At 44.0% G+C, this 26,027-nt stretch overlaps 2 protein-coding genes across 5 annotated transcripts in view; one reads left to right on the forward strand and one right to left on the reverse strand.

Moving 5' to 3' along the window:
* LOC132872864 (class I histocompatibility antigen, Gogo-B*0101 alpha chain-like) overlaps nucleotides 1-26,027 on the reverse strand; it is a 198,035-nt gene that overhangs the window by 85,374 nt on the left and 86,634 nt on the right. The window lies entirely within an intron of this gene.
* Nucleotides 10,040-26,027, forward strand: part of LOC132872869 (uncharacterized) — a 34,828-nt gene continuing 18,840 nt past the window's right edge. The window contains exons 1-2 of one of the 2 annotated variants that reach the window (XR_009651500.1): nucleotides 10,040-10,156; nucleotides 22,005-22,556. Coding sequence is in view for 1 of the 2 variants with exons in the window: in XM_060907982.1 (XP_060763965.1) it covers nucleotides 10,116-10,156 (41 nt within the window). In the remaining variant the exon portion in view is untranslated. Of the gene's footprint in view, nucleotides 10,157-22,004; nucleotides 22,557-26,027 lie in introns of those variants that run through there. The other variant, XM_060907982.1, reaches the window with a different exon arrangement.

The following is a 26,027-nucleotide window of genomic DNA, read 5'->3' on the forward strand; positions in this document are numbered from 1 at the left end:
GCTCAAATGCAAGGAGCACTCGAACAGATTATTTGGCCTGATGTTGACTCTGTTTTTGCCTCAACTGCCTCCAGCATCTCACTTCCTGTATACAATGGCTGTGATGGTAATTCCATTCATTCTTGTATATCAGTAAAACGCCAAGAAGCTGCCGCTGAGTATGCTTATACTAGGGCAGTACTAAAAATAATGGCTGAACAAGAGCGTTGCCAGGAGGAGCTACAAGCACTTGATGTAGAGATTAAGAAGATAGCAGTAGAACAAGAAGCAGCAGCAAAGTTCCGTCGCCTTGAAGAAGAGAGAGAAGAAATTGAACGCAAGATTGAGAAGCAAAAACGAGAGGAAGCACTCTTAAAGAAGCAAGAAGAGGAGAGAGCGGCCAGAAGGCAGCCTGTAGAGACCCTGAAAAGACAGATTGAACATTTAGAAAAGTTAAAATCTCTGAACGCTGCCAAAGCAAGACTTCAGGTGTATGACGAAGGTGATGCTGACTTGCAACAAGTCCTTGTATCTGAGCCTCTAGATGTTAAGCATACAAGTAACAAAATTGTTAGATCAGAGTTACAGCTACAGCCTGTGAGTGATGTGCTTTCTAGAAGCATTCAGACAGATAACTCAGATCTGGTCAATCTTTTGGCTGAAGCCATCTCTGTGAACAGGCTACCTATTCCAGAGCCCACTATCTTTTGTGGTGATCCACTTAAGTTCAGCCATTGGAAGTCTTCATTTCAAACGCTAATAGAATGAAAGAACATGCCAACTTCTGAGAAAATGTTCTTTCTTCAAAGATATGTGGGAGGCACTGTCAGCGAAGCCCTGGAGGGTAACTTTCTGCTTAACTCGAAGGACTCTTACAGTTCAGCCTGGGAACTGCTTAATGATCGATATGGTCAGCCATTTGTCATTGCTAAAGCATTTAGAGACAAGCTGTATGCCTGGCCAAAAATAAGCAATAAAGACAGTAGAGAATTAAGAAGATTTGTGGACTTTTTGCGCAGCTGTAATTGTGCTATGAATGAGAATGAGAACCTACATGTACTTAATGATGCAATGGAAAATCAAAAACTTGCTGCCAAGTTGCCTGATTGGCTGAGCCTGAGATGGAATCGGAAAGCCACACAGTACCAGCTAGAGCACGGCAGCTTTCCCAATTTAAGTTACTTTATTACGTTTCTTTCAATGGAGGCTGCTATAGCTTGCAATCCGATAACATCCCATGAAGCATTGCGGCCCTGTGAGACTGATAAGGTTAAGAATAAGAATGCAAGTACAGCTGTTTCCAACACTCAAACCTTCAGTGCAAAGACCTTTAACACCAGTATAAATGAAGGGGGGTCCACCACATGTGTTCTTTGTAAGAGAACTGGTCATAGCCTACAGAAGTGCCAAACTTTCTTAGAAAGGCCACTTGCTGGCAGAATAAAATTCGTTCAGTACGAAAGGCTGTGCTTTGGCTGTTTAAACCCCGGCCATCAGTCCAAGAGCTGTCCCAGAAGGATGTTTTGTGATGTTTGTTCAAGACGCCACCCTACCTCTTTACATGAAGATCGCCCACAACAAAGACAACAGTTTGAGATGGTAAATTCCAGTGAAAAACAGTTGTTCTCAACACCACAAGATGATATTGCAGAAGCCACATCTAACAGGGTTATGCAGGATGACCATAGCATGCAGACGTCAGCAATCGTACCTGTGTATGTCTCATATGGTTCAGATAAGGAACTCCTTGTTTATGCGTTGTTAGATTCACAGAGTGATTCTTCCTTTATTTTAGAAGAAGTGGCTGATGCACTGGAGCTGGAAGGTGAACCAGTAAAGCTTAAGCTGTCAACAATGTCATCAAGGGGAACCATCATATCTTGTAAGAGGCTTAAGGGACTGCAGATAAGGGGGCTGTCTTCATCCAAAAAGATCACAGTGCCAACAACTTGTACTCGTGAGTTCATTCCGGCCGATCGATCACATATTCCAACTCCAGAGACTGCAAGAGCATGGCCGCACTTGAAACATCTTGCACTACACATTTCTCCACAAAGGAAGTGTGAGATCGGCCTATTGATAGGGTATAATTGCCCACAAGCCTTAACCCTTTGGTGACTGACCCCTTGAAAATGGTTCCTCCAGGAACGATGACGTTTCAGTTGTCAAGACAACGGAAAAACTAAAATACAAGAGCATTTTGTTTTGTGCACAAGAGCATTGTGACGTATCTTTCTGTTTTTGTATTTTAGTTTTTCCGTTGTCTTGACAACTGAAATGTCATCGTTCCTGGAGGAACCATTTTCAAGGGGTCAGTCACCAAAGGGTTTAATGCCAAGGGAAGTAGTATGTGGAGAAGGAGATCAACCCTTTGCTCAGAGAACAGACCTAGGCCAAGTTTACATTAGATCGTATCTGTCTCGTTTTCTTCGCGGATGCACTGTCCGTTTACATTAAAACGCCTGGAAACGCCGGGAAACGGGAATCCGCCAGCGTCCACGTATTCAATCTAGATTGTGTCTGATCCGGTGCTGTGTAAACATTGAGATACGCGAATACGCTGTGCTGAGCTCTAGCTGGCATCGTCATTGGACAACGTCACTGTGACATCCACCTTCCTGATTCGCTGGCGTTGGTCATGTGACGCGACTGCTGAAAAACGGCGCGGACTTCCGCCTTGTATCACCTTTCATTAAAGAGTATAAAAGTATGAAAATACTGCAAATACTGATACAAATACTGCCCATTGTGTAGTTATGATTGTCTTTAGGCTTGCCATCCTTCCACTTGCAAGTGGTAAGTGATGTGCGCTGGGATCACACACACAGCGGCTCAGTCCCGAATCACAAGCTGTGCACTTCACTCGCGCGCTCTGTGAGCTGCGCAGGGCCAGAGTGCGCACCCTCCAGAGGGCACTCGCTGTTCAGGGCGGAGTGATTTGGAGCGCAGGATGCCTGCGGAGCCGAGCGTATCCGTGTATTGGCGTTGCTATGTGCACGCGAATCGTGTATTGGTGTTGCTGTGTGCACACTAATCGTTTTAAAAACGTTAATCTGATGATCCACTGATACGGTCTAATGTAAACAGGGGCCTAGGTTGGAGTATTGAGGTATTTCACCTGACGTCACAGGGTCACGTGACGCCCCGGTGTCCGCCATTTTGGACGGCAAGCTACATACTAACGCTGCAGACAGAGAGGGAGAACCAGCTTGAAAAAAAACGTACAAGTACAATTTTTTGTTAAGAATGTAAATAATATACTGCAGATGAATTCAGTAATGCACCAGAAATCACCAGTAAATTGAAAAACAAAATATTGTATCTTTTTTATGACGAATGAGCCCCCTAAAGTAAATCATTTAATTTTTCCTGTTTTCTCTGTTTACCCTGTTCGAACTATGCTGATATTTTCGGGGGGTCCCTTTTTTTCCCTTGGGGGGGTGCTTGCGCTTGTCTCAGAGCGCGGATTTTTTTTTTTTTTTATATTGAAAGTATCAAGTCATTACAAAACAAGTAGATAAAGTGACATCAGACATAAAACGCAATAACAGAGGCTAGAAAGAAACGGGACAGAAATAAACAGAGAAATTACATAAAAAGAAAAAAGAAAATAAAAAGAGCGCGGATCTCCAAACACATGAGGAGCCTATCTTACGCACATATCACGTGGACTCCACACCTCCACACACGCATCGCGTCTGAAGTCATAACTCATCAGGGGAAATCGTGTCCGCATTGGCATGTTAAAAAAAACAAACAATCTCACGTCAACAATGATACCACACGCAAAGAAAAAAAAAAAAACAGTCAGGCTACTCAACAACCAACCTGGCAGCAGCAGTCGTTGTCAAGTAAACACAACACTTCGGATATGCAAATGCTTCCCGTTACGCACAATTGCTATGTCAATAAACATCATTTTGCCAATATTTTAGAGAGCCCCCAACATTTCCCAAATCATGTTTTCAAGGGATCTCATGTCTGTTTCAGGGGATCTCGGATCCCTCGAGTAACAAGAAAGTGTTGTGAACATAGCCTACCTTGTACTGTTTCAAACTGCTGGGGTCATCCTTCATCAAACTGTTGACTTCTGTTGACAACCTTGGCTCCATACCAAGGCTGGGTAGTGTTTATGATAAAAGACAGATCCAATTTAACACGAATCACTGCTTACTTTCTTGTTAAAACGCGCAAAGGTCTCCACCATCTCATACCGCCTTGCACTGAAGGACTTAAGCGTGCCGTCCAAAATGGCGGCATCACGTGACTTGGTCACGTGAGTGAAATACCTCAATAGTGAGCTATGTCCAACATTCTGAGCATGGCTGTGACGCAATTGGAGCGAGTCATCGCATCATAGTGAAGCAAGTAATTCCTCAACCCAAACCATCAGCTCATCTAAAAGGACATTTACAGCAACCAGTTCAGCTTAAAACTGAAGTTCATTTTGTTCTCAAGACCCAGGTCAAGGAAATGGTCACTCCTGAAGATGTCATGAAAGTGCTGGAAGCCGATTTCAGTGAACAAGTAGATGATGTAACATTTTCCCAGGAAGATTTTCTGTTTCTGACTAAGTTGAAGGATGGAATAAGACACAAGCCGGATGGACATCTTGAAATGCCCCTTCCATTCAAACAAGAAAGACCAAAGCTGCCTAATAATATGTCCTGTGCTGTCCAGCGTTTGATGTGTTTAGGCAAAAGACTGAGGAAGGATGAGCAATATTGCTCCGACTATATTAATTTTATGGAAGATCTCATTAGTCATGGCGATGCAGAAAAGGTCCCAAAAGAGGAAGTAAATAATGATCCAGCTTGGTACATTCCCCATCATGGTGTCTATCACCCTATAAAGCCTGGAAAAATACGTGTTGTCTTTGATTGCTCTGTTAGATTCCAAGATGCATTTTTAAATGACCACCACCTCACTGGGCCAGAACTTACAAATACCTTGCTGGGAGTCCTTTGCAGGTTCTGCAAGGGCTCTATTGCCATCACATGTGATATAGAACGAATGTTCCATCAATTCCACGTGAAATCTGACGACAGAAACTACTTGAGATTCCTTTGGTGGGAGCCACCTTAAACCATGAGGGAAGACGTAATAGTAAACCCCTTTATCTTGATAGACCTGTGCACAAGGTAGTTGTTTTAACTGAAGCAGAATAATTGAGTTTCATATCAAATGCTTTTTTTTTTGTTAAGTGTGAAATCAACTAATGTGATTTGGTGGGAGTGTAACTGTCATAGTTTTTGTTATTTTTTGTTTTCATTAAATATCACGTCTGTAATTTCCAAGAATATGTTTGTGTTTAATTTGATATTTACGCTGGGTCATGTTGGGTCAGGCGATGTCACGTGTTGCACACAGACATCATTAAGTGCCGTACCACTTGCCTAGGTGATTGGACTTGACTATGCTCGCGGCCATGTTACAAGCCGCGGGCTAGTTTGAAATGTTTGATGCTGTGTTTTAAGCTTTAAGTCTCATTCCCTCTTCAGTTATATGCAGCCAGCGAGGTATGTTTGGGTTTTTTGTCTTTGCTGTTTTTGATTTATATCTTGTTGTATCTGGGTTTATGATTTTTCTACTGATTGTGTGTTGTGTTTGTACTGTCAGTTTGACGGTGGATGAAAGATGAATGAAGTGGATTTTATGGATTACGTTATTAAAAGATTGATCATCCATCAGTAACTAAAACTTGGCTCAAGTGTGATTTCTGGAGGGCGTGACAGCTTATTTATTACATAAAAGAAATGCCATTTCCAGATTTCTACATTAACAAAATACTTCCTTTAGAATGAAAGGTAAACAAAACTTGACTCGTCATTTTTCATTTTAAAAAGGGCAAAAAGAAAAACAGGCTTCCACAAAGTGCTAAACACTGGAATTTATACCCCAGCTATTAGCCTAATTATGTTATGGCCCAATATCATTTAATTTTCGATTAGTATACTATTGCAATGCAGAGAAAAAAGGCATCATGTTATTTCTAATTTTGTGTTGTGCAGATTTTAGCACTGACAATCGCGGTGGTATTGAAGCATTTATAACCACGGGTATTCATTTAATGTAGGCTATTTGCTTTCACACTTGGGCTCACCTTTCTTGGGAAAGAAGTTTTGAGCAGTTGCTTTCCCTCATTTCTTTTCTTGTCTCTTTCCTGCCTCTCTTTTCGCTTCTAAAAACCGGATTTTGTTTTCTTGTGCATCATCTTCCATAGCCCAGATAGCGCATGCGCATTGTAGGCTGCTTCAGCAGAATGATTGCTACGTTAAATGCGCTTAGTTAAAAAGCCCGGTGAAAGCGGACCAAACCATTTCGTGCAAAGGGGGGGGGCTGTCCCCAGACACTATATGTAGGCTAGGACAAACAATTCAATCCATTAATCAAACGATTTATTTACCCAAAACATTACATTTACATTAGTTAGCAACATATATTGTGATCTTTAAATGGTATTGATAAAGGAAAATAAAATTACAGACTCCTCAAGGGCCCTCCCCCCACTTGGGGCCCTGGTAACTCAGTCCCCCCTTTCCCCCCACTACGACGCCCCTGATCCTGGGTTTAAAATCACTGGTGCAACAGATTTAAATTTAATCTACGTTTAAGTGTGATTTAAACCTGAGATTATCCATGGTTTAGATTTAACCAGAGATTAATGTAAACTAGATTTAAACTAGGTTTAAGTTTGGTGCAACATAATTAGTCAGTAAACTGTGATTTAATCCAGTTGAAAAATTCAACCACACTGGTGCAACCCAGCCTGAATGCAGTAAATGGGAGTGTGATCTCAAATGTCCTGTAGGTGGCAGTATAGGCTTATGACAGTCTGATTAAAAAGGCTGTATGGAGGAAGTAGTGTATGTTCCTGTTATGCCGCTTTTCCACTACAAACGCGGCTGAGTCGTGCCGTGCCGAGTCGAGCTGAGCGGGGCTATTGAAGTTGCATTTCGACTACAACCGCGCTGAACCGTGCTGGCTGGAAGTGGGTGGACACATTGGGTGGAGTTAGCGAAAGTGGGTGGACGTCACGTGATGTCGTTAAGCAGCGCAAACAGTGACATCAGTGACAGTGGCGGAACAAGTCAGAGACGGGCCGGGGGCGGGGCAAATGACCGGGCATTTTATTAAAGCTTATCATAACATCATTTTAGGCTACAAAATGTCCGCAACTGCGGTGTTTACCAATTTCAACACTACCGGGTGCAACTATGTTATTTAGTACATCAAGTCCTTCAAACGAACATGTAACTCAGAAACAAAAAACATTAGGATACTGTACATGGCTCATAATAAAACATCAATAGCCTATACTGCGCACATTATTTGAAGGGCATACGAATGAGCGCTCAGAGGTTGCAACGGTGACAGGAAGAGTCAAAAATAAAAGGAGGGCGGTGCAAACCTCACTGAATGCACTGTGTTTACCAATTTCAACACTACGGGGTGCAACTATGTTATTTTGTACATTAAGTCCTTCAAACGAACATGTAACTCAAACAAAAAAACATTAGGCGACATACTGTACATGGCTCATAATAAAACATCAATAGCCTACTGCGCACATTATTTGAAGGGCATACGACGAGCCTTGCGCTCCGCGAACTCGTCCACGATGCTCTGTATTATGTCACTGATTCAGTGAGCTTTTCAGCGGTAGTCTCACGACCCGGATAGTAAACAATAAACATGGAGGACATGGAGTCGTTAGTGTTGCTGGTCTTGGTGCTGTGGCTTGTTGTCACCGACAACGCCAACAGATACTGGCAAGAGCGTATAGATGAGGCGAGGCGCATAAGGCTTCAGAAATTCTCGTAATTCGTAATTCTTCTTCTTCCGGGTTTGCGGTGTTTACAGATCCCAGCGCGCTCGCGGGGCATGTGTGGGCATGTGAGGACACGCCTCCTCACCAATCAGTGCACAGGGGAGTGTCTGCTCACGCCCCCAACCTCACTCGGCACGGCTTGGCTCGCTTCAGCCCCACTCCAAAACGGTGCGAGTTTTAGGGGCTAAGCAGGGCTGAAACGAGCTGAGTCGTGCTGGTTTTTGGTAGTCGAAACGCGAGCCGTGTCGGGCTGAAGTGAGCTGAAGCGAGCTGAAGTGAGCTGAAAAAGGGTAGTGGAAAAGGGCCATTAGGGCCACGGCACGTGTAATGATGCCGGCATGTGTTCAGTAAACAGTTAAAACTTTCCACTAGTGTCCGCGGATCTTTTAGTGAGAAGGAATTACACTAAACTCACCTGCTGATGAAAGATGAACAGAAAGCGGAAGATAAACAGAACTTCCGGAACTGTCGAGCTTAGTTGTTGAGCAAACATTTACCAGGAAAGAGGCAAAATAAGCAAAAAGAAAAAAAAAATAGTTCCATGTCTAAACTTAAGTAAAGTCCTGTCTATAGGCGGCAACATACTAGAGGAAGGGTGACTGATTCTCAGTCATTATAACTTTAGACAATCCATAAAGTTCATAGTCGTGTGGCACTTCCTACTGGCTGCTCCTCTATTCTTCTGTAATCTACAGAATTTCAAAATAAAAGCTGACACCACGCTACACACATTAATAACCCAATTTTAGGTCTCTGTTGAAACACACACACACACACACACACACACAGAGAAAAACAATCTAAGTATAATAATTGACCGTCTGAAACATTTTTACTAGTTTTGTGAAAATTGATCATATGGAGGATTTGTGATATTTTTCCTGGTAGAAACTCTTTAGAAAACACATATCTGAGACAGATTACAGTATTTCAACCCTCTGTAAAAGACAACACTTGTCTCAGCACAACCCATGTGAAAGTGAACAGAAAACCTTTAACTAATTTATGAAAATGGATTTTGTGCAATTTTCCATTATTTTTCACATTATTCATGTAGAGAGGATGGGTGTGGCTTTACATTCACATCACTGAGACCGACTTCTTTCAGTCCGGTGTTAAAGAAAAGACTTGTCTCATTATTAATGTGTAATAAATGTCCATCAGGTGAAAAGCTAGTCTTTGTGTGTTTTATAGATCACACACTCAGTGTGTCCAAAGCTCCTGTTGTCCTCTCAGTGTAAATGTCTCTGATCCCTCATCTGTCACAGTTGTATACACTGCACTGAATCCAAGCAGTTTCACATGTTCAGGGACACGGATTGTTTTTTTCCTTCTGTTTTAACATAGGACTGAAACAAGTTGTTGATGATTTTCAATATTTACAACATTAGAAGGTCTGTAAGGGGCGGCACGGTGGTGTAGTGGTTAGCGCTGTCGCCTCACAGCAAGAAGGTCCTGGGTTCGAGCCCCATGGCTGGCAAGGGCCTTTCTGTGCGGAGTTTGCATGTTCTCCCTGTGTCTGCATGGGTTTCCCCCCCAGTCCAAAGACATGCAGATTAGGTTAACTGGTGACTCTAAATTGACTGTAGGTGTGAATGTGAGTGTGAATGGTTGACTGTGTCTATGTGTCAGCCCTGTGATGACCTGGCGACTTGTCCAGGGTGTACCCCGCCTTTCGCCTGTAGTCAGCTGGGATAGGCTGCAGCTTGCCTGCGACCCTGTAGAACAGGATAAAGCGGCTAGAGATAATGAGATGAGATGAGATGAGAAGGTCTGTAAAGGTAATACAGCGTATCTTTCTACTTCTGCTACAGTAAGATGCCTGAATATGACAAAACCTACAGAGACAGCAGACAAAACAGCAACATGAGACAGGAGCAGATATGTGGAGAAAAGATAGTGTACAGCACATGACTCGTGCTAATGCTATAGTGTGGTATAGAGGATACAACACTGCTAGTAATGATACTGAGGTCTGTGGGTGAAACTGATTTCACCAAACAGGGCAATAACATGCAGTGAATAGTCTGTGTAATAGAAATAATTAAGCCAGTGTCAGGCTATACAGGTGTTGTGTTTGTAATTTTGTTCAGTCTACATCAAGTTCGTGTTATTTAGTAATAATAATCCTACTTTAATTTTGGAGCGCCTTCTTGTAGTCACGTGACGCCGCCTCACTAGGCAGAGATCTTTCTACAAGTTTTTCAGAACCCACCCCTTTGGCTCATAGCCCCGCCCCTTGAGTTCTATTCCTCACCGAGTGGAAGTCCGGAGCGGGTTCCTGAGTTGCGTTACACGAAAAGAAATGTCTGTTTTTCCTGTTCGGTTCGTTTGGACCATGGACAGGTGAGCTATAGAGTTTAGTGAACTTCAGTACGAGTTCTGTTCAGTTTTCAGTAACAGGCGGTAATAATCAGCTCTACAGTGGGTGGAGTTTTATATCAGTTACTGTTTACTATATGAAACAGACAGTGTTCGAACTATGCCGATATTTTTGGGGGGTCCCTTTTTTTTCCCTTGGGGTGCTTGCGCTTGTCTCAGAGCGCGGATCTCCAAACACACGAGAAGCCTATCTTACGCACATATCACGCGGACTCCACACACGCATCGCGTCTGAAGTCATAACTCATCAGGGGAAATCATGTCTGCATTGGCATGTTCAAAAAACAACCTTGCGTCAACAATGATACCACACGCAAGAAAAAAAAACAGTCAGGCTACTCAACAACCAACCTGGCAGCAGCAGTCATTGTCATATCGGTTTATTTTATCTTTGATGTAAACACAACACTTCGGATATGCAAATGCTTCCCGTTACACATGATTGCTATGTCAATAAACATCATTTTGCCAATATTTTAGAGACCCCCCAACATTTCCCAAATCATGTTTTCAAGGGATCTCATGTCTGTTTCAGGGGATCTCGGATCCCCCGAGTACCCCCGTAGTTCGAACACTGGAAACAGATGTTTCTGATGCTCTGAGGTTGAAGGAATTTGACCTTTTATAAACTCACAGTTACAGAATATGGGATTGTAAAACTGCAAGAGCTTCAGGATTTGGCACTTTTTTAAACTATAGAGATCTTGCAGTCACGTGACCGGAAAGTACACAACCGCCATCTTGTCGGTCAAAAACACCGCTGAATACTGCTGCACTTGTGTACAGAATGGATCAATTTCAACCGACGGACTACACGGCTCATTTTTCTAATGAACAGATAACTAGATATATGTCTAAAATAAACGATCTACAGATTTGTGACCCTTATGGCTTACCGGACGGAGTTTTCACGACCGGATTTTGAACTGCCAGCGGAATACCCGGACGTGTATAATTACCTCATTAACTTTCCCTCGCTGTTCAGTGGTGAAGCACTGCATGCTTATAAATCTCTGGATAGTTATCTTTACAGAAATTCAGGATTTGTCAGCAACTCAGATGTGGCATCTTGTAAACAAGAAAATGATCCTCACTGGATGGGTAAGTCACTTAAGTATTACTAGTACTGATACTAGATGCACTGACCAGCCGATTATAGAATAGAATAAGGTAATTCCGGCTGTAATTCCAAATCGTCCGTTTTGTTTACATGGATCTGGCGTTGGAGAGGTAGAGGCTTAGCAGTGGAGGTTTGAGTGCCTGTTTTCTGAGCTTAGTTAACAGGCCGGCTCTGCAGCCTCGCTTTTGCTTCCGCTCCCGGCGCTGCCTCCTTCGCTTTGCTTCCGATAACAATCCACGGAGACCCCGCTGGTCTCGCTATCTCGTCCGGAATGTTTTTTTTTTTTCTCGCCCGGAATGTTGTGCATGCGATGGAAATCGCTACAAACCGTCATTTTCTGCTGGAAACCAATGTCCAGTAAGTCCATACGGTTGTAGTGGATATTGAAGTCCGATACAGACGAACAACACGCAAAAATACACACAAAAAACGTGCACAGGTAGGGAGAGCTTGTATCCGCAGCCGTTGTAGTAGAATTGTATATAGTAGGGTTTTCCAGAAGAAAAGGTAGAAGTAAAAGCAGAAGTAGAACCAGAAGTAGAAGTAGAAGGCGGAATATGGCGTTTGACCGACAAGATGGTGTCTGTCACAATCTGGATCGGCTGTGATGTCACATGCAAGTGCTCCATAGACCTTGCATAAGTCTTTGTTTATCATCCAGTGTAATAAATTCAGGTGCAAATAGATACATTTCTTTATTTTGGACTGATTTTCTCAGGAACAACAGATTAGTCAAGGCTCTGGCAATAAAACCTGCTCTTTGTATCATCACTATAATGCTGATGTTGTGTGTAAACGCTGTGCCCCATAAAGTAATACAGTCGCCTCCTCAGTGAAATAAAATATTTGCTAATCCATCTGTTCCAAGTGGAATCTCAGGAGTCTGAAATCTTTTTCAGTCAGGTTGAGTCGTTAACAATTTTATAGTGAATGTTGGTAAAATGGGACACTTTTGAAAATGTGAATTTTTCTGCACTTTTTATCATCACCATCCCAGTCTTATAGTCTAACACCATATCATTATATAAAAAAGCTTAATATCCCCCTTACACGATTCAGAAACAAACCTCAGGTGAAACCCAACACAGTTAAAATGGCCCATCTTCTCATCTCTGTTTATTTCTTTTCCTGTGATCCTGTTAAAGTGGGACACTTTACTCTCTTTAACCAGGACACGTTTGAATTTCATGGACGTAGTTTTAATCCTTTATTTTAATTGTAGTAGTGTGTACTAATTAATCATTACATGGGATTTTTAAAAAGATAATTCACCTAATATCATTAAAATGACTGGATTGTGTGTTGGAGTTGATCAATAACCCCCTGTAACCAGTGCTGCCCATTAATGAGGCTCTGTACTGTGGGCTCCGCCATAGTTTCACCATGAGCCGAAAATATCTTTCCACTTCTCAGATGAGCATAAACAGTGTTGTCAGGGCTCTCAAGTCTCACACACGCATTTCAAGCAGTTCACATGCCACACCCTGCATCTCTCACGCACAGAAATCACTCGCCACCGCCCACCAAGGTGCACCGCTACTTTTTAACTGTCAATAAACTGAGAAATGTAGCTACCCAACAGCCAATCAAAAAACAGCATTGTTGTATCCGGGTAAAATTTACGTGATCCCGCCAATAACTTTTCAAAGCAGTCGACGCGGTGAAGTGCAGACCGACACACACTGGACGCCGCGGGAGCGCCATATTCGATGAGTCGCCTACAGTACAGTAAATCATCTCATATGATTTTGTATTTCCTGAACGAAATTAGTACTTGCAGGACAAAAATAATGAGGGCTGATGTTGGGGAATATTGTCTCCAGCTAATAATGTTAACTATCAGTTTGCCCAGAGTCTGAGAGCTTGTCTCGTCACTTCAATCTTGAATCGTTGCTAATTTCAGCAGCTATTTTTGACACCTAGTCCTAGTGTTGCACACTTGAATGAAAACTCACTGTGATTTTTTCCCTCTCTTCCTTTACTGGGTACTCGCCAAACTGCAAAATACACAGATAGAGTAGCAGATGGTCAGGCGCTTGTGTTTACACGGTCTCTCGCTTAGCACTACAGTACATGTGCTTGCCTTGTGTACTCCTGAGCAGTGCTCACTTTAGCGGATACTCCACCTTGTGGCCAAAAGGAGAAACCACACCTCTCTTTCTGTACTACTTCTCAGCGCAGATGCTATTTTGTGAGCTACACAGAACAATACACATACAATACATTTGAAATGAAATAACTTGAAAAATATATAGGAAGGGGGTGGCTTATTCTGTTATCATTTCTTGTCCTTACACTAGTGTAGTCATATTTCCATTATCTGTTTTTGTTAGGCTTAACAGTTTTAGTGCAGTTCTAGTAAATACAATTTCATCGTTGCATAGTCCATTTTAGTCAGTAGGCTATTTTAGTTGTAATATTTCATTTATATTTTATGTCCTGGCCATGCATACATTAATCATTGCATTTATCTGTTTCAGGGTGGCACGGTGGTGTAGTGGTTAGCGCTGTCGCCTCACAGCGAGAAGGTCCGGGTTCGAGCCCCGTGGCCGGCGAGGGCCTTTCTGTGCGGAGTTTGCATGTTCTCCCCATGTCCACGTGGGTTTTCTCCGGGTGCTCCGGTTTCCCCCACAGTCCAAAGACATGCAGGTTAGGTTAACTGGTGACTCTAAATTGACCATAGGTGTGAATGTGAGTGTGAATGGTTGTCTGTGTCTATGTGTCAGCCCTGTGATGACCTGGCGACTTGTCCAGGGTGTACCCCGCCTCTTGCCCGTGGTCAGCTGGGATGGGCTCCGGCTTGCCTGCGACCCTGTGGAACAGGATGAAGCGGCTAGAGATAATGAGATGAGATTTATCTGTTTCAGAGATGTCAGGGAAGAAGCAAATGAGCATTCTTTCATGCTTCGCTCTGAAGGGTCAGCCCCCTAAAAAGGTTGCCAGGTCAGAGGAGGAGAGTGTGGAAGAGGCAATGGTGGAGGCAGTAGATGAGACAGTGGAGGAGGCAGTGAAGGAGACAGCTAGGGTATCAGTAGCAGAAGAGTCAGTGGAAGAGACCATCGAGGAGACTATAGAGGAGACAGTGGGCAAGCCAGAAACAGGAAAAAAGAGAGGATTGTCTGGAGCGGCCACTTATGCTGTGTTCACACTTATACCGGTACGAAAGTGGTATAACTGTATTGATACAAAGTATACCAGTACAGTTTAGTGCATCTGTCCACACTAGCGAGAAATGTTTGCGGTTTTCTTTCACGGTAGTTGAAATGCACGTACACGAAATGTTTCCGTGGTTACCGAGTAACTTCCTTCCGAGAATATGGCGGATGAAACAACGTGTGTGTGCTTTTTGTTGTCAATGTACAGTCTGTATTCCTGGTGGTCATTTATTCAGTCGAATCGTATAAAACGTGCGAGGCAGTTGAGAAAGAAACAAGTGAATCTCCGTTCTTCACTATTTTATTCAGCAAAGACATCGATTGAGGTGTGTGACTTTGCGCATGCGCATTATATTTGTATCGATACAGAGCCGCTTCATCTGTCCACACTACGCGAAGTGCTACAGTACCGACACTGTACCGGTATGAAACCCATACATTTGTGGGCTTCGTACCGGTATAGTTGCTAGTGTGGACAGGTGTTGAGGTACGAAAGTAGTTTCGTATCGGTACAAAATCCCTAGTGTGGGGACAGGGTAGAGTAGAGTGGGGTAATACGCCCCCGTGGGGTAATACGCCCCCGGCTTGTTTTACCCAAAATAACCACCAGATGGCGCAAAGTTACATTTCTATTGTTGCTATGGACTGGCTTGACAACGGGGATATACAAATATCCACTGTGGATTGCATATCAGCAACGCAGCGGAGAGAAATCAAATTTCATGGTAAGTGATATAATTTTCAGATATCAGTAAAACTGTATTTAGATAGCTATTTCGTCAGATATCACAGCTGTGTATGTGGTATGAGTAGACAAGTCAGTACGTTAAAAAAAATACATTAGGTATAAAAAGTTGAATCACATTTTGAAAGTAAGACCCTTTTTTGTAAAAGTGTAGTCTGTGGGGTAAAACGCCCCCTTAATTCATGTTCAATCCACACAAAATTATATTGAAATTAAAATGCGGAATATAATAAAATAATGCATCTATTCATTAATTCAGGGATATTTTCTTGTTTCTTTCACATTGTAGGCTTAAGAAAACACTTTTGCTATCCAAACAGCTTTTTTTGAGTGAGGGGGCCTATAGAGATCTTGCAGTCACGTGACCGGAAAGTACACAGCCGCCATCTTGTCGGTAAAAAACACCACTGAATACTGCTGCACTCGTGTACAGAATGGATCAATTTCAACCGACGGACTACATGGCTCATTTTTCTAATGAACAGATAACTAGATATATGTCTAAAATAAACGATCTACAGATTAGTGACCCTTATGGCTTACCGGACGTAGTTTTCACGACCGTGTCAGTGGATATTGAACTGCCAGCGGAATACCCAGACGTGTATAATTACCTCATTAACTTTCCCTCGCTGTTCAGTGGTGAAGCACTGCGTGCTTATAAATCTCTGGACAGTTATCTTTACAGAAATTCAGGATTTGTCAGCGACTCAGATGTGGCATCTTGTAAACAAGAAAATAATCCTCATTGGACGGGTAAGTCACTTAAGTATTGAGTATAGCACTGACCAGCCGATTATAGAATAAGGTAATTCCAGCTGTAATTCCAAGTCGTCCGTCTTGTTTACCATGGATCTGGCGTTGGAGAGGTAGAGGCTTGGCAGTGGAGATTTGAGTGGCTGTTTTCTGAGCTTAGTCAACAGGCCGGCTCTGCCTGCAGCCTCGCTTTTGCTTCCGCTCCCGGCACCGCCTCCTTCGCCTGCCAGACCCGATAACAATCCACGGAGACCCCGCTGGTCTCGCTATCTCGTCCGGAATGTTGTGCATGCGATGGAAATCGCTACAAACCGTCATTTTCTGCTGGAAACCAATGTCCAGTAAGTCCATACGGTTGTAGTGGATATTGAAGTCTGATACAGACGAACAACACGCAAAAATACACACAAAAAACATTAAAAACGTGCACAGGTAGGGAGAGCTTGAAGCCGTTGTAGTAGAATTGTATATAGTAGGGCTTTCCAGAAGAAAAGGTAGAAGTAGAAGCAGAAGTAGAACCAGAAGTAGAAGTAGAAGGCGGAAAATGGCGTTTGACTGACAAGATGGTGTCTGTCACAATCTGGATCGGCTGTGACGTCACATGCAAGTGCTCCATTGCCCCACCTCAGGGGGCCTTTTACCCCACTGGGGGTGTAAAAGGCCCCCTTGGCACAATGTTTGTTTTTGTTAAAAAAAAAAAAAGTATTAACTTTAGGCAAACTTTAGGTGGCATTATTATTCATGTCACTGTTGTCAGAAACTATGATTAAAACTAAACACATGGTTCATTTCAACTTGGAGAAAAATTGAATTTTCCTTAAGGGGTGCTTTTTCCCCCACTCTACTCTATTATAGGTGTTCTTTTAGGAATGAATGGTCAACCAAATGGCCATTCATCACTATTGAGGTTTTTCACCCACGTGACCAAGTCATGTGATGCATCGTTAGGCTGCCATTTTGGACGTCACGGCTCGAATCAGTTTGAATGCGAGGAAGGCGACAAACGAAAAACATAAAAGAAAAAGGAGCGAGATGCAGAAAACACCTTCACTATCCAGCGACGTAGGGCATTTACAGGGCGAGCAGAGGAAGAGGTATTTGCAAAAATTGAGGTTAGCAGGCTTAGAGAACGACGTTTACCTGCTTCCACCAGGATTGTTCACTGATGTACGGAAGTACACGAAGCCCTCGTCTTTACCTGACTTCGGCCCACATGATCTGTATACCTATGTCATTAAAAACCCATCGCCATACACAGGTATTGATCTGAAAGCGTATAAGAGTTTGGATGCCTACAAATATTTTGTGTCAGGCTGGGTAACATGCCTACATCAGCGGGTCGTCCCTGGAGCCGGTGGTCGCCATCTTATTACAGCTAAGGTTTGTTCATATTTTAATGTACTTTCGGTCCTCAGGATAAACAAAATGTTATTAAATGTCATTGAAATAACTTCTTAGTCTGTTGAGACATGGCCCGTTATAAATTTGCTGTTACCAGGCAATGACCAAGAGCTGTATTATTAGGGTCAGTGTCTGTGTTGTAGCAGTGTACTAGCAGCTAGCTGTTAGCACTAGCTAATGTCAACAACATAGCTAGTATGTTACTGTAGCAATGTTTACGTTCAGTCATTTGGATGACTGTTAAAACCTTTCAGTCTCAAGTTTTTCCTTTACTGTATTTACTAGTTTACTGTAATTATGATCCGGCAGCTATTTACAACGGATCCAGTGTAAATAGCTGCCGGAGTGCGCTCCGGCTTGCTCCCCCTCAAATTAAGCAGCGCACTCCGGGAGCAAGCCGGAGCGCGCTGCTTAATTTGAGGGGGAGCAAGCCGGAGCGCGCTCCGGAACCTCGGCCGGAGCACTCCGGGAGCAAGCCGGAGCGCGCTGCTTAATTTGAGGGGGAGCAAGCCGGAGCACGCTCCGGCAGCTATTTACACTGGATCCGGTGTCTGTAACACGTTTTTTTTTCAAGCTGGTTCTCCCTCTCTGTCTGCAGCGTTAGTATGTAGCTTGACCTTCAAAATGGCGGACACCGGGGCGTCATGTGACCCTGTGACGTCAGGTGAAAAACCTCAATAGGCACCACCAGCTCCTACTACTGGTGCTCTGTCTGCAGACAAGAGAACTCCTGTGTCCATCAAGGTGTGAGGGACGTAAGCAGGCACATCGAAAGTAAGGGACATTGGGCCAAAGAACAGGTTCTTAACTCAGCCAGCAGTGTTGCACAATTTTATACTCCAGTTTGGAAGGCTATCCAAGATAGCAGAATTAACCCTGCTGATGCAGAGAGGGTTTTCTCCATGGTTGACTTAAATAAGACCAAGACCAGAAACAGCTTGGCCCTTGACAGAACTCTCTCCTCAATCATGGCTGTTAAAATGGCAGGCCTGGAACCTCTGTGTTTCAAGTGGGAGCCCCCTACCCCCGTACTGAAGGCCTCAAAATCTGCCACTAACACAACACCAATTATAACCCCCCGCCCCGCCGACACCCCTCACCAACACCACCCCTGCCCTTCCCGACAAAATCTCACTCTGAACTGACTTCAAAACTTGAGAGCCCTGGTGTTGTGCTTTGCCTCGTTCCTTCAGAAAAACTTCTCTCACAGCCTCACTGGAGCCGGAAGGGCTGCGTTTAGCACTGTGGAGACATTTTACACATCACACACACCAACTATACATGTCTCTTTAAAATACCGACCTGGTTCCACATTAAATAAATTGTGTTATCTGAGGATATAATAAACTTGTGTTCATTTCACTCAAATGTTTATTTTACTAATTAAAAGTGAACTGTAATTGAGTCCAAAGAAAATTAAATTTCTTGAGCAAAGATTCGCTTACGTCACTAAGTGGGCGTGGTCAAGCCCGGCATCAAGACATTTTGAACGGAAGTTGTTATGGCTCAATTAATAATTTAGCTGACGGATGGTGGTTTTGACTATCGTCAACGCGCAAGTTTGAGAATAAATACCGGGCTTGTAGCGTTGTATATTCTTTTTTTCCCCTGAAATTCACTTGGGCAACTAAATAAAGTTTTACATGTACACAAAAGTTGATATTTTGGCATCTACCTCGCACGCCAATTTGTCTGAGTTAGCACGCAAAGCTAACTTAGCACCAGTGCATGGTAAAAACAGCAAAAAAAAAAAACCATTTTATATATATATATATATATATATATATATATATATATATACACACCAAATTTGGGGCCAAGTTTTAAAAAAATTTATAATTTGGGTGCGTAATATTGTGTAAAATCTCCAAACACAGCCATTACAGGTCTAGTGGCGGCGACTTCTTTGAGGTTTATTGGCGGTTGGCAACAATGAATTGGTGCATTACCGCCACCTACTGGCATGGAGTGTGGATCCGGATATCTAATTTAAACTATACAAAAAACTCTCCCTACTCATGTCCTCTCAGTCAAATTAGTGTTTTGTAACTCTGTGTCAAGCTGCTCAAATTAATATTTCTCTTTAAAATATAAATTTTGTGTTCGTAAAAGTCCCACTGCGCGCGCAGGAACGAAGTGCAAAAATAAGCTTTGACCAGTCAGACCCCGCCCCTTCTCCTGTTGGACGTGCGCATGCGTACACAGACACTGGATTGTCGTCACATGACTGCAACCCGAGACAGACACCGCATTTTGAGAACTCCTTGTTTGTGATGAGGATCGTTAGCTTTACAGTTTCCACTGCAGTTATCCGCGACTCCAAACACAATCTTATAGTTATCAGTGTAAGACAGTAAGCAGATGAGGTCACTGTAGAAGTTATCATTGGTAATGAACGTTAATCTAACTTTACTGTCGTGAGGGAACGCTGACGTCAGTGTGTCCGACCCTCACCTCCTCACTTTAAAACAGAGCGCTGGGGAATTTGTGGAGTTTATATTGTTTCGGAGTTGGAAAAGTTGACATCAATGCTGCTGACACATCCGGTAGCCTATTATCAAAAATAGTTTCTTTTTCTCTGCCTTTGAGCACACCAGGTGAGGGGTTGTTCATGGATGTGCTTTATGCTTATTGTCCGGCAAGTTTACTCCACATATTGAACGCACCAGATAATTCTGTTTGACAAAAACAAGGCAGTAGAACTGAATCCAGTATTACAGAAAGCACACAGAACTTCTCAACAACCCATGAGGAAGCACTCAGAGCTCCGCCCTCTCATTGGGAGATGGGAGGGTTTTTGTGAAGTTGCATGAATAGACCAGTAGGGTGCAGTCAGAGCACCTGCATGATCCTGTGCTTTCAAACCCCACGAGTGTGTGAGAGCTTTGCTGGTTGTGGTGATGGTTTAGAGGATGCAATGAGCTTCACCTTCTTCTCAAAACGATATCCTGCTGGTGGACAACATCCTTTCAGGGTGGGACTGGGAATAAAAATGCATCCCTCCCCACACTCCTCTGACTGCTGTCTGTTCTGCACATGCAGACTTCAGAAACAAATTCTTCCAGCAAAAGAATAAATATAAAACCGGTATCCTGGCACCTAATTGACTGCATTATTGTGTGGTGCAAAGACTTCACTGATTTTCTTGTAACATGAACTATGAGAAGGGCGGCACGGTGGTGTAGTGGTTTGCGCTGTCACCTCAAAGCAAGAAGGTTCTGGGTTCGAACCCAGTGGCTGACGGGGGCCTTTCTGTGTGGAGTTTGCATGTTCTCCCCGTGTCTGCATGGGCTTCTTCCGGGTGCTCCGGTTTCCCCCACAGTTCAAAGACATGCAGGTTAGGTTAATTGGTGGCTCTAAATTGACCATAGGTGTGACTTGTCCAGGGTATACCCCGCCTCTCGCCCATAGTCAGCTGGGATAGGCTCCAGCTTGCCTGCGACCCTGCACAGGATAAGCAGTTACAGGTAATGGATGGATGAACTATGAGAAGTGCAGACACCAAATTCCATGTAGCAGTGCAACAACCTTTCCAATTGCAAAAAGCAAGCAAGAAGATGCTACACTGAGCTTACTTGAGAAAAGCTGAGGCTAGAGCTGTGTTTTGATGCTCAGTAGCTAACAGAGATTAAGCCATTTTTGGCTTCAGCATCCATGGATACAAAGTGATATTCTATAAGTTCTGTGCTTGAGTAAATAAATAAATTAATTAATTAATTACATCTTTTAAATCACGATTGGTTTGATGAGAACTCATTCACCATCATCACCTTGCTGGACAATAAGCATAAAGCACATCCTTGAACAACCCCTCACCTGGTGTGCTCAGATGGCAGAAAGCTCACAGAGGGATACAAAAGACTGTAAGAACACTACAAAATGAATAGTGAAGAAACAAGGCACAAGAAAAACCATGTGCGTATGTCTGCTGACTGAAACGACATTCACAACTTCTACAGTTAGGCTAAAACTATATATCAGCCAAGAAGTCACTCTCTCATTTCTGTGAAGGTTACTCCATCCTTGAAGAACTGCTTCAATGTCCACTTCATGTCCTCAATCTTGGTGGTGACAACAGCCCTGCTCAGGTACAGAAGCAGGAAGGGTACTTCTGCACAAGAACACTTCACCTATACATAGCTATGGCTTGGGAAGATAAAAGCATCCCAAAGCAGTGCAGAGACACAAAAATCATCACCATCGATCCATCCATCCATTATCTGTAGCCGCTTATCCTGTCCTACAGGGTCACAGGCAAGCTGGAGCCTATCCCAGCTGACTATGGGCGAGAGGCGGGGTACACCCTGGACAAGTTGCCAGGTCATCGCAGGGCTAACACATAGACACATACAACCATTCACGCTCACATTCACACCTACGGTCAATTTAGAGTCATCAGTTAGCCTAAGCTGCATGACTGTGGGGGAAACCAGATCACCCAGAGGAAACCCAGGTAGACACGGGGATTGCATGCAAACTCCACACAGAAAGGCCCTCACCAGCCACTGGGCTCGAACCCAGGACCTTCTTGCTGTGATGCGACAGTGCTAACCACTACACCGCCGTACCGCCCCTCATCATTATCATATAAAAATATATATATCTGTCTCACTGTTGAATTACATGTCCATCCAGAGACACCAGTGATCCTGAACTCTTCTGCTCCTTGGACTCGTCTGATCCATGCTGATGCCCTACGTCTGGCTGGAGTCTCATCACATTGCTCCTGTTGAGGACGGGCCCATATGGACAGTCGAAAGTCACACTTGGAAGACGCTCTGGACTGTTAGAGTTTTGCTATGATGGCTGAGGACTACAATCACCAGGATAACTTTAGGACTGCAGCTGTCATGAACAGTTTTGCACTCAAGTTTCCATCAATAAACAGTTTATAACTTCAACAAAACAGACTTCATGTTAAAACTATCATGAATTTCCTGATTACAGTTTTACTTTGTGACTCTACAGGACACAGTTAGAGAAGTTATCACCCAGATGAGGATGGGTTCCATTTTGAGTCCGGTTCCTCTCGAGGTTTCTTCCTCGCGTTGTCTGAGGGAATTTTTCCTCACCACCATCACCTCAGGATTGATCATGAGGGGTACATTTATTAGGGATAAATTTAGCTCATATGTTTATGCTTTTTAATTTTCTGTAAAGCTGCTTTGTTGCAGTATCTGTTGGTAAAAGCATGATACAAATAAACTGACTTGATTTAAAAGGTTGGGAGCTTCTGTTCTCTGGGGTTCAAGCCTGGGGTTTGGCTGGATATTCAGAGGCCTGTTCTGAACCCGGAAATGGATTTATACTCTTGCTCAAGTCTGTGTGTTGACACATATTATTCACAGGGTCTGTGGAGAGTTCACTTGACTTCACAGGGTTTTTTTTTTGGTCTGACATACACTGTGAATTTTGGGAATAAGTGTGTGCTTTTCAAAACCATGTCCCATAAGATAAACTCTGGCCAAACTCTAAAGCCGGCGTCACCAAATGGCGGACCGCGGTCCGGATCCGAACCCAGACCTGTTATTAGAGTTTGACGGACCGTTTCTATTTTCTGCGCGACGTGTTTCGCATTTATGGTAGTCTCATTTTGAACTGCGCAGCTTTTCTTGCCTTCACGGTAGTCAATGTTCGTACACAGGAAACACATAGACCAGTCGCGTGCAGTGTGACTCATCCCACGTGACTCTACTCAGCCAATCAAATAATGTATTCATAGCAACGTTGTGAGCGGAGCATGCGCGTGTGTAAAAGTAAGTAAGTGTAAGTAAATAGAAACACACACATACACACAGCCGCGAAGAGACAGAGAGAGATACAGCAGTGTGAAGAAGTGAATGAGGGAAACAGACATGGCGTGCTGTAAAATAAGGATAACAGACAGAAAACGGAGCTTTTAGTGCAGAATGACGGACTCGGATATGTTCACACTTCCCACAGGAAGTTCAGCAGCAGTTTCCCTCAGATGCTCCGAGAATGTGGCTGGAATTAAAAGCAGCAATGTGAAACACCACTGCGGGATAAAGCACAAATGTTTTGAGCGATCATACACACTCAAATCCAAACTGAGGGCTCAGAACATACAGGATCAAATCCCAATATGATCGACCCACCACAATCCTGACACAGTCATTCACTGCCCAACAACATCAAGTCAAGTTTATTTGTGCAGCTTTAACCAACAGACACTGTCACAAAGCAGCTTTACAGAAAACTAAAGACTTTAAACATGAGCTATTTTATCCCCAGTGAGTAAACCTGTGGCGTCTGTGGTGAGGAAGAAACCTCAAAAGGAACCGGACTCAAAATGGAACCCATCCTCATCTGGGCGATAACAGACAGCGGGATTATACAACCCCGATTCCAAAAAAGTTGGGACAAATTGTAAATAAAAATGGAATGCAATAATTTGCAAATCTCAAAAACTGATATTGTATTCACAATAGAACATAGACAACATATCAAATGTTGAAAGTGAGACATTTTGAAATTTCATGTCAAATGTTGGCTCATTTGAAATTTCATGACAGCAACACATCTCAAAAAAGTTGGGACAGGGGCAATAAGAGGCTGGAAAAGTTAAAGGTACAAAAACGAACAGCTGGAGGACCAAATTGCAACTCATTAGGTCAATTGGCAATAGGTCATTAACATGACTGGGTATAAAAAGAGCATCTTGGAGTGACAGCGGCTCTCAGAAGTAAAGATGGGAAGAGGATCACCAATCCCCCTAATTCTGCGCTGACAAATAGTGGAGCAATATCAGAAAGGAGTTCGACAGTGTAAAATTGCAAAGAGTTTGAACATATCATCATCTACAGTGCATGATATCATCAAAAGATTCAGAGAATCTGGAAGAATCTCTGTGTGTAAGGGTCAAGGCCGGAAAACCATACCGGGTGCCCGTGATCTTCGGGCCCTTAGACGGCACTGCATCACATACAGGCATGCTTCTGTATTGGAAATCACAAAATGGGCTCAGGAATATTTCCAGAGAACATTATCTGTGAACACAATTCACCGTGCCATCTGCCGTCGCCAGGTAAAACTCTATAGTTCAAAGAAGAAGTCATATCTAAACATGATCCAGAAGTGCAGACGTCTTCTCTGGGCTAAGGCTCATTTAAAATGGACTGTGGCAAAGTGAAAAACTGTTCTGTGGTCAGACGAATCAAAATTTGAAGTTCTTTATGGAAATCAGGGACGCTGTGTCATTCGGACTAAAGAGGAGAAGGACGACCCAAGTTGTTATCAGCGCTCAGTTCAGAAGCCTGCATCTCTGATGGTATGGGGTTGCATTAGTGCGTGTGGCATGGGCAGCTTACACATCTGGAAAGACACCATCAATGCTGAAAGGTATATCCAGGTTCTAGAGCAACATATGCTCCCATCCAGACGACGTCTCTTTCAGGGAAGACCTTGCATTTTCCAACATGACAATGCCAAACCACATACTGCATCAATTACAGCATCATGGCTGCGTAGAAGAAGGGTCCGGGTACTGAACTGGCCAGCCTGCAGTCCAGATCTTTCACCCATAGAAAACATTTAGCGCATCATAAAACGCCCCTCCTTGAACTGCCACCTTATTGTGGTGGAGGGGTTTGTGTGCTTGAATGATCCTAGGAGCTATGTTGTCGGGGGCATTATGCCCCTGTCAGGGTTTCCCAAGGCAGACAGGTCCTAGGTGACAGGCCAGACTAAGAGCAGTTCACCAAAACCCCTATGGAGAAAAATCCGAGGACCGTGACATCGCCCAGGATGACGCAGCCGGGGCCCCACCCTGGAGCCAGGCCCGGGGTTGGGGCTCGTATGCGAGTGCTTGGTGGCCGGGCCTTTGCCCATGGGGCCCGGCCGGGCTCAGCCCGAAGAGGTGACGTGGGCCCGACCTCCTGTGGGTTCACCACCCACAGAGGTAGCAGTAGGGGACTGGTGCAATGTGGATTGGGTGGCAGTCGAAGGCAGGGGCCTCGACGACCTGATCCCCGGACACAGCGGCTGGCTGTTGGGACATGGAATGTCACTTCGCTGGGGGGGAAAGAGCCTGAGCTTGTGCGGGAGGTTGAGAGGTGCCGGCTAGAGACAGTCGGGCTCACCTCCACGCACAGCTTGGGCTCTGGAACCCAGCTCCTCGAGAGGGGCTGGACTCTCCACTTCTCTGGAGTCGCCCGTGGTGAGCGGCGGCGGGCTGGTGTGGGCTTGCTTATAGCTCCCCAGCTCAGCCGCCATGTGTTGGAGTTTACCCCAGTGAACAAGAGGGTCGCCTCGCTGCGCCTTCGGATTGGGGAGAGGGCTCTTGCTGTTGTTTGTGCCTACGGCCCAAATAGCAGTATAGAGTATCCGACCTTCTTGGAGTCCCTGGGAGAGGTACTGAGGAGTGCTCAGACTGGGGACTCCATTGTGTTACTGGGGGACTTCAATGCTCACGTGGGAGATGACAGTGACACCTGGAGGGGCGTGGTTGGGAGGAACGGCCTCCCCGATCTGAACCCGAGTGGTGTTTTGTTATTGGACTTCTGTGCTAGTCACGGTTTGTCCATAACGAACACCATGTTCGAGCATAGGGGTGTCCATAAGTGCACGTGGCACCAGGACACCTTAGGTCGGAGGTCAATGATAGACTTTGTAGTCGTTTCATCTGATCTCCGGCCCTAT

Source organism: Neoarius graeffei, chromosome 24 (genome assembly GCF_027579695.1).
Source record: "Neoarius graeffei isolate fNeoGra1 chromosome 24, fNeoGra1.pri, whole genome shotgun sequence".
Taxonomy (NCBI): domain Eukaryota; kingdom Metazoa; phylum Chordata; class Actinopteri; order Siluriformes; family Ariidae; genus Neoarius; species Neoarius graeffei.